Genomic DNA, 13,920 nt, shown 5'->3' on the forward strand with positions numbered 1-13,920 from the left:
CAATAGCTGAACTTCCTCAGGTTCTGCCTGTCTGCCTGTCTTTCTGTCTGTTTCTCTGTCTGTCTGTTTGTTTGTTTGTGTCTCTCTCTCTCTCTCTCTCTCTCTCTCTCTCTCTCTCTCTCTCTCTCTCTCTCTCTCTCTCTCTCTCTCTCTCTCTCTCTCTCTCTTGTTAAGAGATGAGGGTAGAAGTTGTGTACCGTACCGTCTCTGCTCTGATTGGCCGTCCCGGCCGTCGAGGTTTCCCCTCTGCGCTTCCTGTCTCATTTAAATAAAGAAAAAGGTCAAGGGTCACTGGTATGTTTGGGGTCAGCAGTGCATTGTGTAGCCGGGGGGCTTCCCCCCCCCTCCTCTAGTCCTCCTCCTCTCTCCTTCCTTCCTTTTTCACTCTTTCTCTCCTCTCTCCCTCCATCTTCCCTTCTCCTCATCCTCCCCATGCGTCTCCTCTTTTCTCCCTCCCCAGTGATCATCTCATCCTCTCTCTCTCACCCCCCCACCCCGTCCCATCTCTCACTTCTGTCTTCCTTCCCTGTTACTCCTCCATCATCTCCTCCCTCCCTCCCTCCCTCCCTCCCCTCCCTGCTCCATGGCGTTGGTTCCCATTGGTGTAAAGTACATTTACTCAAGTACTTTACTATTACAATTTTGAGTTACTTTTACTTTACTGGAGCATTTCCAATTGTCTATACTTTTACTTCTACTCCACTACATCTCAGAGGCAAATATCGTACTTTTACTCCACTACAATTATTTGAAAACTTTAGTTACTTTGCAGATATAAATGATTACATTATAAAATATACATTAACCACTTTAGCTCTATTTTATACCTACTGTAGGCTGTTTGAAAATAGCCGATGCGACGCGTTGTGAGCTTGTAGATCTGCTATTTTCAAACATTTTAGTACATTTTGATACCAATACTTTTGTGCTTTTACTCAAGTAAATTTTGAATTCCGGACTTTTACTTGTAACGGAGTACTTCTACTTTTACTTAAGTAAAACATTTGAGTACTTTTTCCCACCACTGTTGGTTCGTAGGGGGAACAGGATGGGCGTACACCGCGTCTGCCTCTCCTCGCCCTGTTAGAACACCGTGAACCCTTGGTCCGCGGTGACCTCTCACCTCTGCTCGAGTGCTCGTCTCCGGATATCAGATCCTCGTTTTACGTAATCTGACCAGTTCCCAGAAGCTCTCCTCGCCTAACGTTTTTTACGTGGAAAAGTTCTCAGCCTGCTGGATCTTTAGTGTGTGGTTTAGTGAGATTTAATGTATTTCATTATCACCTTCATCTTTTCTTTTTTGTGTTTTATTGTCTCCGTCATCTACTTTTCCTTCCTGTGTTTGTTCTCTGGTCCTTCACGGCAGTGCGTGTGTGTGTGTGTGTGTGTGTGTGTGTGTGTGTGTGTGTGTGTGTGTGTGTGTGTGTGTGTGTGTGTGTGTGTGTGTGTGTGTGTGTGCGTGTGTTAAACACATTGGATAAACTGTAAAGCTTCATTTATTTTGCATCACACGCCGGTGTCGAACTGATCTATACTTGCTGACAAAGCATCACAGTCCAGCACTTTTATTAGCTTGTAGATCAGCCCCTGCTTGTAGAGACTTTTCTTAGCAGGTAGATCAGTAATAGGGAGTATAAGTTCTTTGGTTCAAGTTTTAGTTCCAAGTTTTATTAGAAAACGTCATTGCATAACAGTATGAATTATGATGTTTCTTACAATTCAAGAGGACCGCTCTAAACCAGGCTTGTTGGTACCATCAGTGGTGGAAAGTAACTAAGTACATGTACTCAAGTACTGTACTTAAGTACAATTTTGAGGTATTTGTTTTTACTTTACTGGAGTATTTCCAATTTGCAATACCTTTACTTCTACTCCATACATCTCAGAGGCAAATATTGTACTTTTACCCCACTACAATTATTTGGAAACTTTAGTTACTAGTTACTTACAAAATGTGAGTACCTCTTCCACCACTGGGTCCCATCTAACAGGGTCTGGCTGGTCAAACAGAACCTGATGGCATCACGTGCCATCGGCTGCAGAGCTTAAAATAGCAGCTCAGCCCCTGATGACATCACAGTTCCAGACTGAAGAAGCAGCGAAAAAACGACAGAATGGAAAAACGTATCGGGGAGAAAATTGAGGAAAGAAAAATGCCAGGGAACCAAAATAAACAGGAGACAGAATGAGGTCTGGTTTAAAAAGACCCTTCAGGCAGGCAGGCGCGCACGGACACACACACACACACACACACACACACACACACACACACACACACACACACACACACACACACACACACACACACACACACACACACACACACACACACACACACACACACACACGGACACGCACATGCACGCACATGCACACACCAATGTCATGAGAGAGAGAGAGAGAGAGAGAGAGAGACAGAGAGAGAGAGAGAGAGTGTGTGTGTAAATGGGGCAGGGGGTGGACAGGGGGTGTTTAGATTGTGGGCAAAGTGGGGGTTGGAAAGTGTGTGGGTTGGGGTGGGGGTCTTTACCACACTCTGTGTGTGTGTGTGTGTGTGTGTGTGTGTGTGTGTGTGTGTGTGTGTGTGTGTGTGTGTGTGTGTGTGTGTGTGTGTGTGTGTGTGTGTGTGTGTGTGTGTGTGTGTGTGTGTGTGTGTGTGTGTGTGTGTGTGTGTGTGTGTGTGTGTGAGAGAGAGAGAGAGAGAGATGGGGGTCTCTTACTCTCTCTCTCTCTGACACACACAAGGAAAGTCTGTGTGTAGATCTCACTCACCGAGGGGAAACCCCTCCCACTGTGTTTCCTTCAACAGAAGAGCGAGTCAGAGAGAAAGAAAGGGGCGAGCGACACAGACACACAAGGAGAGAGAGAGAGAGAGAGAGCAGCTGAGCGAACAGAGGGAGGTCCTACTCTGTCCGGAGGAACTCTGCGATACACACACACACACACACACACACACACAGTGCTGAGGACAGAGGAGTAATGCAGCTTGGATTGCTTGTGAGGACGCATCACAGTGCCTGGTAAGACACGTATAAGACTATACTGTACTATATCCTGAGTGTTCATTTAACTCTGAGAGTGTAAAAATAATTGACCTGTAGTTTTTACACACAGGGTTAAGTTAACATGGAGTGACTTGTGTTGTTGGTTTAGTGTGTGTGTGTGTGTGTGTGTGTGTGTGTGTGTGTGTGTGTGTGTGTGTGTGTGTGTGTGTGTGTGTGTGTGTGTGTGTGTGTGTGTGTGTGTGTGTGTGTGTGTGTGCGTGCGTGCGTGCGTGCGTGCGTGCGTGCGTGCGTGCGTGCGTGCGTGTGTGTGCGCGCGACTGTGTGTTGTCACTGTTGTGTGTACGCTAAAGCCTGGTTTATACTTAGTAGCGTGCCGGTGTTGTGCTCAGTAAATAGCAGATCTACAAGCTCACAACGTGTCACCACAAATGTGACGCGTTGTGAGCTTGTAGATCTGCTATTTAAAGCATGCAACACCGGCACGCAACAAAGTATAACTGAGGCTTAACATGTTGTTAACATGCAGCAATTAGCTACATGTTGAGTGTGTTTGTGTGTGCGTTTAGGTATGTGTCATTTGTATGGTGCAGAGGTCCAGTGTTAATGATATATTAGCAGTTTATAATACGTTAACACTGGATAATAACAGTCTGCACTGCAAAATGCCTAATGGTAACCCTAAATCTAACCCTAACTTTTTTTTTTTACAAATGTTTACATGTTACATGTTAGACAGATTCCAGGTTCATTTGTTGACCTGGCATCCTATAGTTTGTATAGTTTCAATGTACATATTATAATTGTTTAGACCATTGGTTCTCAAAGTGGGGTCCCCAGGGGCCCTTGGGGGGTTCCAGGGGGTCCCCTGCAAAATGTGTTAATATAGCATCACAATGATTTTTACCACTTTAACCTTTTATACTTTGGCTATTGAAAAATAGCAGGTATACAAGCTCATAGCTTGTAGATCTGCTATTTTTTAATATAGCCAAAGTTTGAGTTTGAGAACCACTGGTTTAGACTGATGATAGGTTCTTGGTTTGCCTATAATCCTAGATTACTATGCATTTGATTAATGACCTTGTGTTTACCTTGCTTATTGTAAATCACTCTGGATTAAGAGCATCTGCTAAATGCCTAAATTGTAACTTGTAACTAAACTAACTTCATTATGGTTTCTTCATGTTGTCTTTGCGCTGACATCACTGTCCTGCATCCAGGTGAGAATGGGGAACACAGACAGTCAGAGCAGCAGTCTGACTGCTCCTGCCAAGAACTGCTCCTTCAAGTTCTCCTCCCGCAAGCAGGAGGTGCAGTCTCCTCACAGCTGGTGGAGGAGCGCCGAAGCAGGAGTAGGCGCAGCCAACAACAAGTGCCACAACAAGCCCGGCCAGGCTCCTTACACCTCCTGGAGCTACGAGCACAGAGCGGGGGGAGTAAAAGGAGGCGCGGGAGGGAGCAACAAGCTAAGAGCCGGACCCCAGCTCCACAAGTACGTCCGAGGGGAGAGGTCGCGTGGAGGCAACGGCCTCCGTAGCTATGGTTACCTGGAGGGCAGCGTGGAGGACGGCAACGGGCGAACGAGCGAAAACGGCGGTGGTGGGTGGAGCCTAAACGATGGAGGGCGGGGCATAAGCGGCGGTGGGGGGTGGAACCCCGACAGGACCTCTCCCAAAGTGCTGCTGAGCAAGGACGGCAGCATGCGCGTGGAGTTCTCCAACACCAGGGTGGTGGTCCCCGCCGGCGTGGAGGCGTCCCAGGGCGCCCTGCTGCCCGGGAACCTCACCTCCGGCGGCGGTTCGGCCCCGACGGAGCCCCACCAGGCCGCCGCCGTCTCGCTCCGCAACAGCAAGGGCAGCTCCCTGAGCTCCGAGGGCTCCTGGTACGACTCCCCCTGGGGGGGGAACGGAGCCGACAACCTGCTGCATGCCGAGAACGTGATTTTCTCCTGCGGCGGGCAGAACGTGGACGACAGCAGCGGCTACACCACTTACTCCTCGTCCACCACCACGCGTACCGAGGATACGTGCGGTGGCGGCGGTCGAGGAGGTTACTCCAGCAGTGGATATAACACCTTCTCCTCCACTCGGGTGGAGGAGGACATCTCTCCTGGATGCAGCAGCACCCTCCTCTTCCCCGCCGCGGGGTTCACCGACGGCGCCGGCGGCGAGTTCGTCGTGGGCGCTCTGGGGTACGGCGCTCTGTCCTCCTCCGTTCAGATCCAGGGGATCCCTCCCAGGTTCAACGTTCCCGTGGATCCCCCCGGGGATCCGTTCAGTCCCAACACCACGGGGTACAACACCTGCTCCTCCGGTCGCACCGAGGACAGCGGCATCGGGGACTCCGTGATCCTTCAGCACGAATCCAGGTCCGATTCCGGCCTGGGTTCTCCTCCCCCCGGCGGCGGCTCCCTGCCGGACCTGTACGCCGCCTGCCCCGGTGGCGCGCCAGCGGTGTCTCCCGCCGCGTTCCCCTCCCATTCTTCCTCCCAGCTGCAGGATTCGAACCGACAACCTCAGAGAGGCTCCCATTCCTCTTCCTCAAACTCCTTGTTTCTCCTCAACGCCGTCATCCAGGAGGAGAAGGGCGAAGGAGGAGAGAAGGAGTGCTATTATTCCTCTCGCACCCTGCCCTGCCAGGGGGCGGGGCCGGGGCCGGGACCCGCGGCGGCCGTCGCCCCCGCCACAAACAGCAGGAAGGACTTGCTGAAGAGCCGGATCAGACGTCTGAGCGACTGGACAGGAAGCCTGAGCAGGAAGAAGAGAAGGTTACAGGTAAATGAACCACAGAAACACAACAGAGTAGACGGAGAAATTGGAAATACTCAAGTAAAGTAAAAAATACCTCAGAATTGTACTTAAGTACAGTACTTAGTTACGTTACATCACTGACTCTGAGCTTATCGAATCAGAATAGTTTGTCTGAATTATTCAGCTATGTGGAACCTCAGCTCTGCTGCCCTTGCGTCTAACCTACTGTACACCATCTCCCTGAAAAGCCATGCCTGATTTATTCTTTGTTGAGCATCGTGTCACACAACTAAGTATGAAGCAGGCCTCCTGTGTATAAACACATGTCAGTACAAGAAGTACTGCTTTTTATTGTTCCATCTCAAATACAAGTGAAATATAAGAATAACAAAGAGATGAGTTAATTGATTGTCACACTTAAACCTTTTATACTTTACTTTGGCCATTCAAAAATAGCAGATATACAAGCTCATAGCGCGGCACCGAGTGCCGCGCTATGAGCTTGTAGATCTGCTATTTTTCAATAATCTTGGAACATTAGGGAACATTTTGAACACAAATCTTTGCTTTTGCGGGTCCCTGGCACAACATATTTTCAGATTGGGGTCCGTGGCCAAACATTTATCAATTTTGGGGTACTTGACATGAAAAGGTTTGAGAACCACTGCGGTAGAGGACGCGTGATTCGAACCACAAGTTCATGGGTTCGATCCCAGGCACCGCCAACTCAGCGTATGAGTAGCTGAGGGTAGGCGTGGCGCTCCACCTCAGCATTCCATCTCCCAGTGGTCTAGCACATTGTGAAACAGGGGATAGACTCCAGCGTACTGGCTGATACCAACAATAAGCCTCTCCGACCTACTTACTTAAATACTTAAATTAAGAATAACAACAGTTGGAATAAAAATAGCATAGTATGTGCATTAGTCATAGCACACTTGAAGGTGCTCTGTGCATTGTTCCTACTTCGAAATACATTATATTCCCATATATGTTTGTGTGCACTGCACTGTTATACGTGTATGTGTATCTATTTATTTGTATATTTATATACAGGTGCCTGTGTTTTATGTGTTTAAAGTGGCTGTAAAAGGTGTGTGCATGTGTGCGTGTGTATGGGGGTGTGTGTGAGAAAGACTTTAAACTGGTGTGTGTGTGTGTGTGTGTGTGTGTGTGTGTGTGTGTGTGTGTGTGTGTGTGTGTGTGTGTGTGTGTGTGTGTGTGTGTGTGTGTGTGTGTGTGTGTGTGTGTGAGACCTGGCAGTAACATGAGTGTGTGCATGTAAAGCTGCACGGTGTGACAGACTACACACGTCTGTAGTTACAAGGAAAGTGTCATCTGACTCTATTGTCCAGAGAGCTGCTGTGCTCAACCACAGGTCTGCCAGCTGTGTCACACGATGCTTCCGCTTTGTCCCAGGAGAGGAAATGTGTGTGTGTGTGTGTGTGTGTGTGTGTGTGTGTGTGTGTGTGTGTGTGTGCGTGTGTGCGTGTGCGTGTGCGGCCGTCTTATTGATGATAGATTTCAGGGTTTCTCTAATCTCACCGAGGCTATTGTCCTGTTTTTTGGCCCCCATCAAAGGAATGTAACAGAGGGAGAAGTGAAGAAACGTGACCATAGTTGACAATAGAGTACCTTGTTAAATAAAGGGTTCATTCTCTTTCTCTCTGTTCTCTCTATTCCTCCTTCTCTCGTTCTCTCTCTTGTTCTCTCTCTCTCTTTCTCTCTTTCTTTCTCTCTCTCTCTCTCTCTCTCTCACCTTGTTTAACCCCCTTATACTTTGTATTGCGAAAAATAATGTCATTTTTTAAAATTCTTTGGAACAATTTTGAAAGATTTTGATCCCAAAATCCCCAAATCCCCAAATAGTCACACCGGGGATACTGTGTTTAATGTGTTTAATGTGTTTAATGTTGTTAATGTGGTTAATGTGGTTAATGTGGTTAAGTAAAGGTTATAAGACGTTAACTAAACCTGCATGTCTGTCTCTTCCTTCCTGTAGGAGCCATGCAGCAGTGGTCTGGACTCTGGACTGTCAGACAGTCTGTGGTCCTCCAACCCTCTACACATCCACAACCAACCAAACCAGGTCTGTTGTTACTATCATCATCATCATTTAATGCAGTGATTCTCAACCCTTTTCTTCTCAAGGACCCCCAGTTTGATATGCATTATTAGGCCACAGACCCACATTCGATACAATCCTTTTTATCGCTGGGACCCCAATCTACACTAAAACAATCGGTGTTAATTTGAACTCTGAGAGTGTGAAAATGTGTGTACACTCTCAGAGTTACAGACCCGTAAAAGGTCCATTTGGACCTACTGGTGGTCCCTGGACCCGACCAGTGATTTTAACCCAGTAAAACTGGGAAAGCATCTGTGTCATTTTAGATTTTAGTGTTGGCTATTAAAAAATAGCAGATGTACAAGCTCACAGCGTGTCATTGCGTGACGCGCTGCGAGCTTGTACATCTGCTATTTTAGAACATTTTTAAAAAATCTTGAAAGTGTTTTAAATATTTTCTCTTCTGGGGGTCCCTGTCACAAGGAATTTTCAGATGGAGGTCTGCGGCCAAATACCTATCATTTTGGGGGTCCTTGGCACGAAAACGTTTGGGAACCACTGATTTAGAAGACATTATGTAGAATTGGCCTCAGGTCTTAATGGGTTTTAATGTCTTAGTATTATCACCATACTTATAGTTTTATCATGTCCAGTTCCAGGTAGCCCAGAGTGGGCCCTTCTCCTCCTTCAGGGCCCCCTCCTCAGGGCCCCCCCAGCCCCCAGCCAGCGCCTCCTTACGACACACCATCTACCAGAACTTCATGCAGGAGCTGGCGGAGACGGGCTGCGATGGCGCCGAGCGCACCGAGCCCTCCGAGGAAGAGGAGGAGGAGGGGGGGGAGGAGGAAGAGCTGGAGGTGATGGAGGAGGGAGAGGATGAGGAGGAGGTGAGGAACACTTCCCTGCTCCCCTCTTGCCGCCTTTTCTTTCCACTGATGCTTTAGCGATTGACAAAGATATGGCTGTTATCTTGGCCAGGTTATGTAGACCAGGGGTCTTCAACAGGGGGTCCGGGACCCCTAGGGGGTCCTCAGAGTTACTACAGGGGGGCTGCCAAATCTTTGCGTGATTTTCTTTTTTACATTAATCACTTCAACCATGGCATCCCTTTTCTGAGGAGAACTTTAGCCAAAAATAGCAGATCTACAAGCTCACAACGCCTCGCACTGTGAGGCGTTGTGGGCTTGTAGATCGGCTATTTTTGGCAAAGAGGTATAGGTGTAGAGGGGGGAAAGAGCAGACCAAGTAAAACCTTTTTTTTTTTTAAAGTAAAAAAAAAGTAATCTTTAAAGAAAGTTGAAACACAATTGTATGCAATATAGAAGGGGTCCCTGCTTCATCTCTCTCTCAGCTAGGGGGTCCTTGGCCTGGAAAAACGCTGAAGACCCCTGATTTAGACAGTTGTTTGGTTCATTGTGTACCTGATACCTATAGTTTCAAATGTACTGAATGTTATTTAGATAGCATGTTGTTTAGACAGATGCTACTGTAGGTTCATTGTCTACCTGGTATACTAGTTACTTTACGGCACTACACTGTTCTCACCACACTCTGTTTATGTGCTTATTATTATTTTTGTTATCAATATATTTATTGAATTTTTAAATCCAAACACAATACAACAAGACAATTATATGACAACACAAAATCAGACAATGCAATCACTCAAATATGACAAAAAAAAACAAAACAAAAGACATACAATACATACTGTACATACATAAAATAAGGGCACTTAGTCTGGTATCACCATCTGAGTCCTTATGGCCACAAGACCAAACATCTGCAGAGAGTACAGATATCCAGCTCCAGACTCATCTGTTAGATGAGACAGATCATTGTCCTTGACATACTGAATGAATCGTGCCCATATTTGTTTGAACAACTCTTGTTTATCTTTTAGAGTGTACAGTAAGTCAATTCTTTCCAAAGGAAGGCGCACAGTTAACTCCTTAAGCCACTGAGCGATGCTTGGTTTCTCTTCTTCGTTCTCTTTCCATGATAAAGCAATAGTCCTTTTTGCTTGTTATGAACATAGATCTAAAAATATTTGTTCGTTTATGTGCTTATTTACCTTGTTTATTGACTTTTATTAAATCCTCACTCTGCTTATTCCGATCTTGCGCGTAAGTGGCTCTGGGTAAGAGTGTCTGCTAAATGAATAAATTGTAAATTGCAGGTGGAAAGGAGTAGCAGTGGAGGAGGAGGAGGAGGTGTTGGTGGGTCTCTGGGGTCCCTGGAGCAGCTGGACCTCCTGCTGGAGAAGGAGCAGGGTGTGGTGAGGAGGGCAGGGTGGCTGTCCTTCAAAGCTCTGATCACCCTGAACAAAGAGCGCAGGCTGGAGATGGTCGCCCGCCGCAAGTGGAGACACTACTGGGTCACACTTAAAGGTACAGAAAACTACTGGGTCACACTTAAAGGTACGGTACACTACTGGGTCACACTTAAAGGTACGGTACACTACTGGGTCACACTTTTAGGTACAGTGAGTACACTTCTGGTTCACACTTAAAGGTACAGTACACTACTGGGTCGCACTTAAAGGTACAGTACAGGGGCTCACGTCAGCCTGTTGAACATAAAAGTCCATCAACACGCAAGTCCACCGGTTCACATTGGCTATTTAATTTAAACACAAAGGGCTTGTGTTTCTGTAACGGTCAAACTAGTGAAAACAAACATACATAGGCCTACACTGCAAAACAAGGTTTACATTTAAAAAAAGGTTACCTTTCTGTGTTGCCCCAACTCATTTTGGATGGTTTGTGCCCCCATGTCAACTTCCGCAAAAAGTTGTTTCGCTTTGTTTGAGAACATGGTCAATCTAAAAGCTCACACCGCGTCACAACACAACGCGTTGTGAGCACCAAAAAAAACATCAGCTATTCTATCCATTTCTGAACATTTTGAAAAACTTCGCCTATAATCGCATGCCCAAAATACTGACACCAGGTTGAAAGTGGTTAAGCACTGAATATTCCTTTCCGCACGCGTCCAGGGGAATATGCATGTTTTTAAAGTACCACCTCTGCAGTCAGCAGGGATTCACAGAACCTCCTGCGTGCGTTCTGTTCCTAGAGAGTTCGCATCAAAAACTCTGCCAGCCACCCTGCAGTACGTAAAACACGCCTGCTCTCCATGCCACCGGATAGTTTATTTAGGCAGGCGGGAGATGTTCCTTCCAAAGCCTTTGAAGTTGATCTCTCTCTCAAAACAGTTTCATGCCAGCCACATCATATTCACATCCTCCTGCACACAATTGAATGATAGGTTAAACATCCGCAAAAGTAGCACTTCAAACACTGCAAGTAGATGCCCCAAGGTTGTTATTTAGATACTGTAGATGCCAGGTTTGTTGTTTACCAGGAGTTCAAATGTAGCACTTTGTAACAAAGTTTGTTTTCTTAGAACTCTTAATTCGCTTCCCCTGTTGTTGGGGTGACAACTGTTTCGTCCTCCGACCTGGCACTTTGTAAGTAGCTCTGGATTAAGAGCATCTGCTTAAATGCCTGAAGGATAAACTATAATTGTACCAGTGTTTTTTCTTTTTTTTTTGGCTCAGGTCACCCCAGCAAATAACTCCTTGTTAATAACAATGTTCATTGGTTGGATATTTATAAAAACCCACAGACAGACCTAACCACCGCAAACCTGGCGTCCCTATTTAGGGCATGCCATTGCCATGATAGTTTTAAAATCTACACAATGCATCGCATCACGACAGATTGTGACCTCGTAGATAGGTTACTTTTGCTGCTTTTGGATTCAAGGGCATTCATTTATGAAAAACATTGAATACTTTATTAGTCAGAAATGTAAACAACATGTGGTATACAGTCAGACATTAAGGCTAAAAGGATAACACAAGAAAGTCCTGGGGACTTGTTTTCATTGTGGTCCTACGTATTCAATTAATCAACATAGCATAATTTTTTTTTTTTTTTAAACGGCGGTAGTGAATGAAACCTCCTCTCTATGGGAATTTGCATTTATAAGATGCTAATGCTGTGACCGTTTACCCCTCCTGTCAGGTTGCACCCTGCTGTTCTATGAGTCGTACGGAGGCAGCGGTGGCGGTGGTGCTGGCGGTGGCGAGCAGGACGTGGTGTCGGCGCACTACGCCCTGCTGGCCCAGGACAGCCTGGTCCAACCCGTCCCCGAACACCCCAGGAAGGAGAACGTCTTCTGCCTCAGCAACTCCCACGGCGACGTCTTCCTCTTCCAGGTCAGAGGTCCAAAGCTTGATTGATTGATTGAATACTCAGTCAGAAATGTAAAACACAGTCAGACATTAAAGCTAAAAGGATACACAAAAAAGTCCTGGGGATCTGTGGCCGATGTGGTCCTATGTATTCAATTCAACAAAATAATAATACAATAATACATATCATCAACAAATACAACAAATACAAACACTATATGTACGAAAGAGATGGGAAAGATTTACCTTCCCTTTTGGTCTCCTGATGGGTGTTTTTTTCGGGCCAATTGTGAAAGAAACCAGTGTTACACATCTTTTGATGGATGGTGTCGGGGCATTCCACATTTTGGTGGCAGAGCAGTAGAATGAGAACTTTCCCATGTTCGTTCTAAATTTGGGTGGTACCAGTAGATCATGGTCGCTCCCTCTGTGTCACTCCCTCCGTGTCACTCACTTTGGAGAAGTAGTTTGATATGTATGAGGGTATTGAGGGCACTGAGGGCAATACTGTATGTCTCTTTGACTATCTGAACAAATCTGTTATCTACCTGAGCTTCTGCGCTTCATATGACCTGTTGTTGTGCCCTGGTGTTATATCTGGGTTCTTAGGCAGTTTGGAATACTCACATCACATAATCAGTGCCTGAAATTGGTCCTTTTCAATGGTTGGCTGCATAACGCACAAGTTCTGATGACACTATTCTCTCAAGCCAGGCAACTCTGCCACAATTCTCTAAATGTTACAGAGTTGGTAATAACTCTCGTCTCCTGAAAGCCGTGAACGGAAGCTGTCATCCGTTTGTCATTTCCGTATCACAACGGAAATGATCGAAACGTATTCAAATAAGCGTACTCATTAAGTACTGCTGTCTGTGTTTATGAGATGTGGTATCTCGTACACACATTATTGCTAGTATTATTATTACTGATGTAAAACAACACAAGGCCAGACATGGTCGTGTCGGTTGTGGGCTCCAGTCTCTGTACACAGTAAAATCCTCAGTGTGTTTGTTGGAAATGGAACCTAAATGGACCCTCACGGGTTTGTAACTGTGAGAGCGTACAAATGGAACCAAAGGGACCCTTACGGGTCCCTTTGGTTCCATTTGTACACTCTCACAGTTAATTTTAACGCTGAGGACTTTAGCATTTTACAGTGTGAATGAGAGAGAGGGGTGCGTTGTGGTTTTTCCAGCCCAGGCCCTCATGCTCCGACCACAGCTATGCACATGAGCTTTTCATATGCTGCTGTTTAAGCTTGGTAATGGACAGTGGTGGAAAGTAACTAAGTACATGTACTCTCAAGTACTGTATTTTGAGGTACTTTTACTTTACTTGAGCATGTCTGTTTTTCAATGCTTTATACTTCTTCTTTCTTTTTTTTTTACTACAGTCGTTTGAAATTGTACTACAGTAACTTGAAAGCTTTAGTTATATACTTTGTAGATTCAAATTTTTATTACAAAACATTCATTATAGTTTGATGTAGATCGGCTATTTTTGAAAGATATTGAATGTTTTGAAAACTTGTGAAATAGGACATTCTGCATAATTAAGTATATTTTGATGCCACATTTTGAATGACTTTTACTTGTAACAGAGTATTTCAACATTGGGGTATTGCTACTTTTACTTAAGAAAGAAATCTGAGTACTTCTTCCACCACTGGTAATGAGCATGTTGGGTTATTGGTTATGCAGCGTCTGTGTTCCATTGTGAGAAATGTGTGGATGTTTTTTGGGCAGTTTTGAGCCGTTTCCAACACAATTATAGCTGTTTAACCGTCACATCCAGAATGACTTGCAGTTTGACAGTGTAGTTTTGACAGCACTAACCATACTGACTTATTCTCCTGTACACAGTACAATCCTGAGTGTTCAGTTAACTCTGAGAGTG

At 45.7% G+C, this 13,920-nt stretch overlaps 1 protein-coding gene across 2 annotated transcripts in view; it reads left to right on the forward strand.

The window, feature by feature from the left end:
- LOC311063164 (rho guanine nucleotide exchange factor TIAM2-like) overlaps positions 1 to 13,920 on the forward strand; it is an 88,301-nt gene that overhangs the window by 42,118 nt on the left and 32,263 nt on the right. For both annotated transcript variants that reach the window (XM_084082424.1, XM_084082425.1), the window contains exons 3-8: positions 2,810 to 3,020; positions 4,226 to 5,779; positions 7,758 to 7,844; positions 8,477 to 8,710; positions 10,003 to 10,213; positions 11,855 to 12,048. In XM_084082424.1, the coding sequence (XP_083938550.1) occupies positions 4,232 to 5,779; positions 7,758 to 7,844; positions 8,477 to 8,710; positions 10,003 to 10,213; positions 11,855 to 12,048 (2,274 nt within the window). In that variant the 5' untranslated portion in view covers positions 2,810 to 3,020; positions 4,226 to 4,231. The remainder of the gene's footprint in view (positions 1 to 2,809; positions 3,021 to 4,225; positions 5,780 to 7,757; positions 7,845 to 8,476; positions 8,711 to 10,002; positions 10,214 to 11,854; positions 12,049 to 13,920) is intronic.

The sequence above is a fragment of the Gymnoscopelus microlampas genome, assembly GCF_963454915.1.
Source record: "Gymnoscopelus microlampas genome assembly, chromosome: 16".
Lineage (NCBI taxonomy): Eukaryota > Metazoa > Chordata > Actinopteri > Myctophiformes > Myctophidae > Gymnoscopelus > Gymnoscopelus microlampas.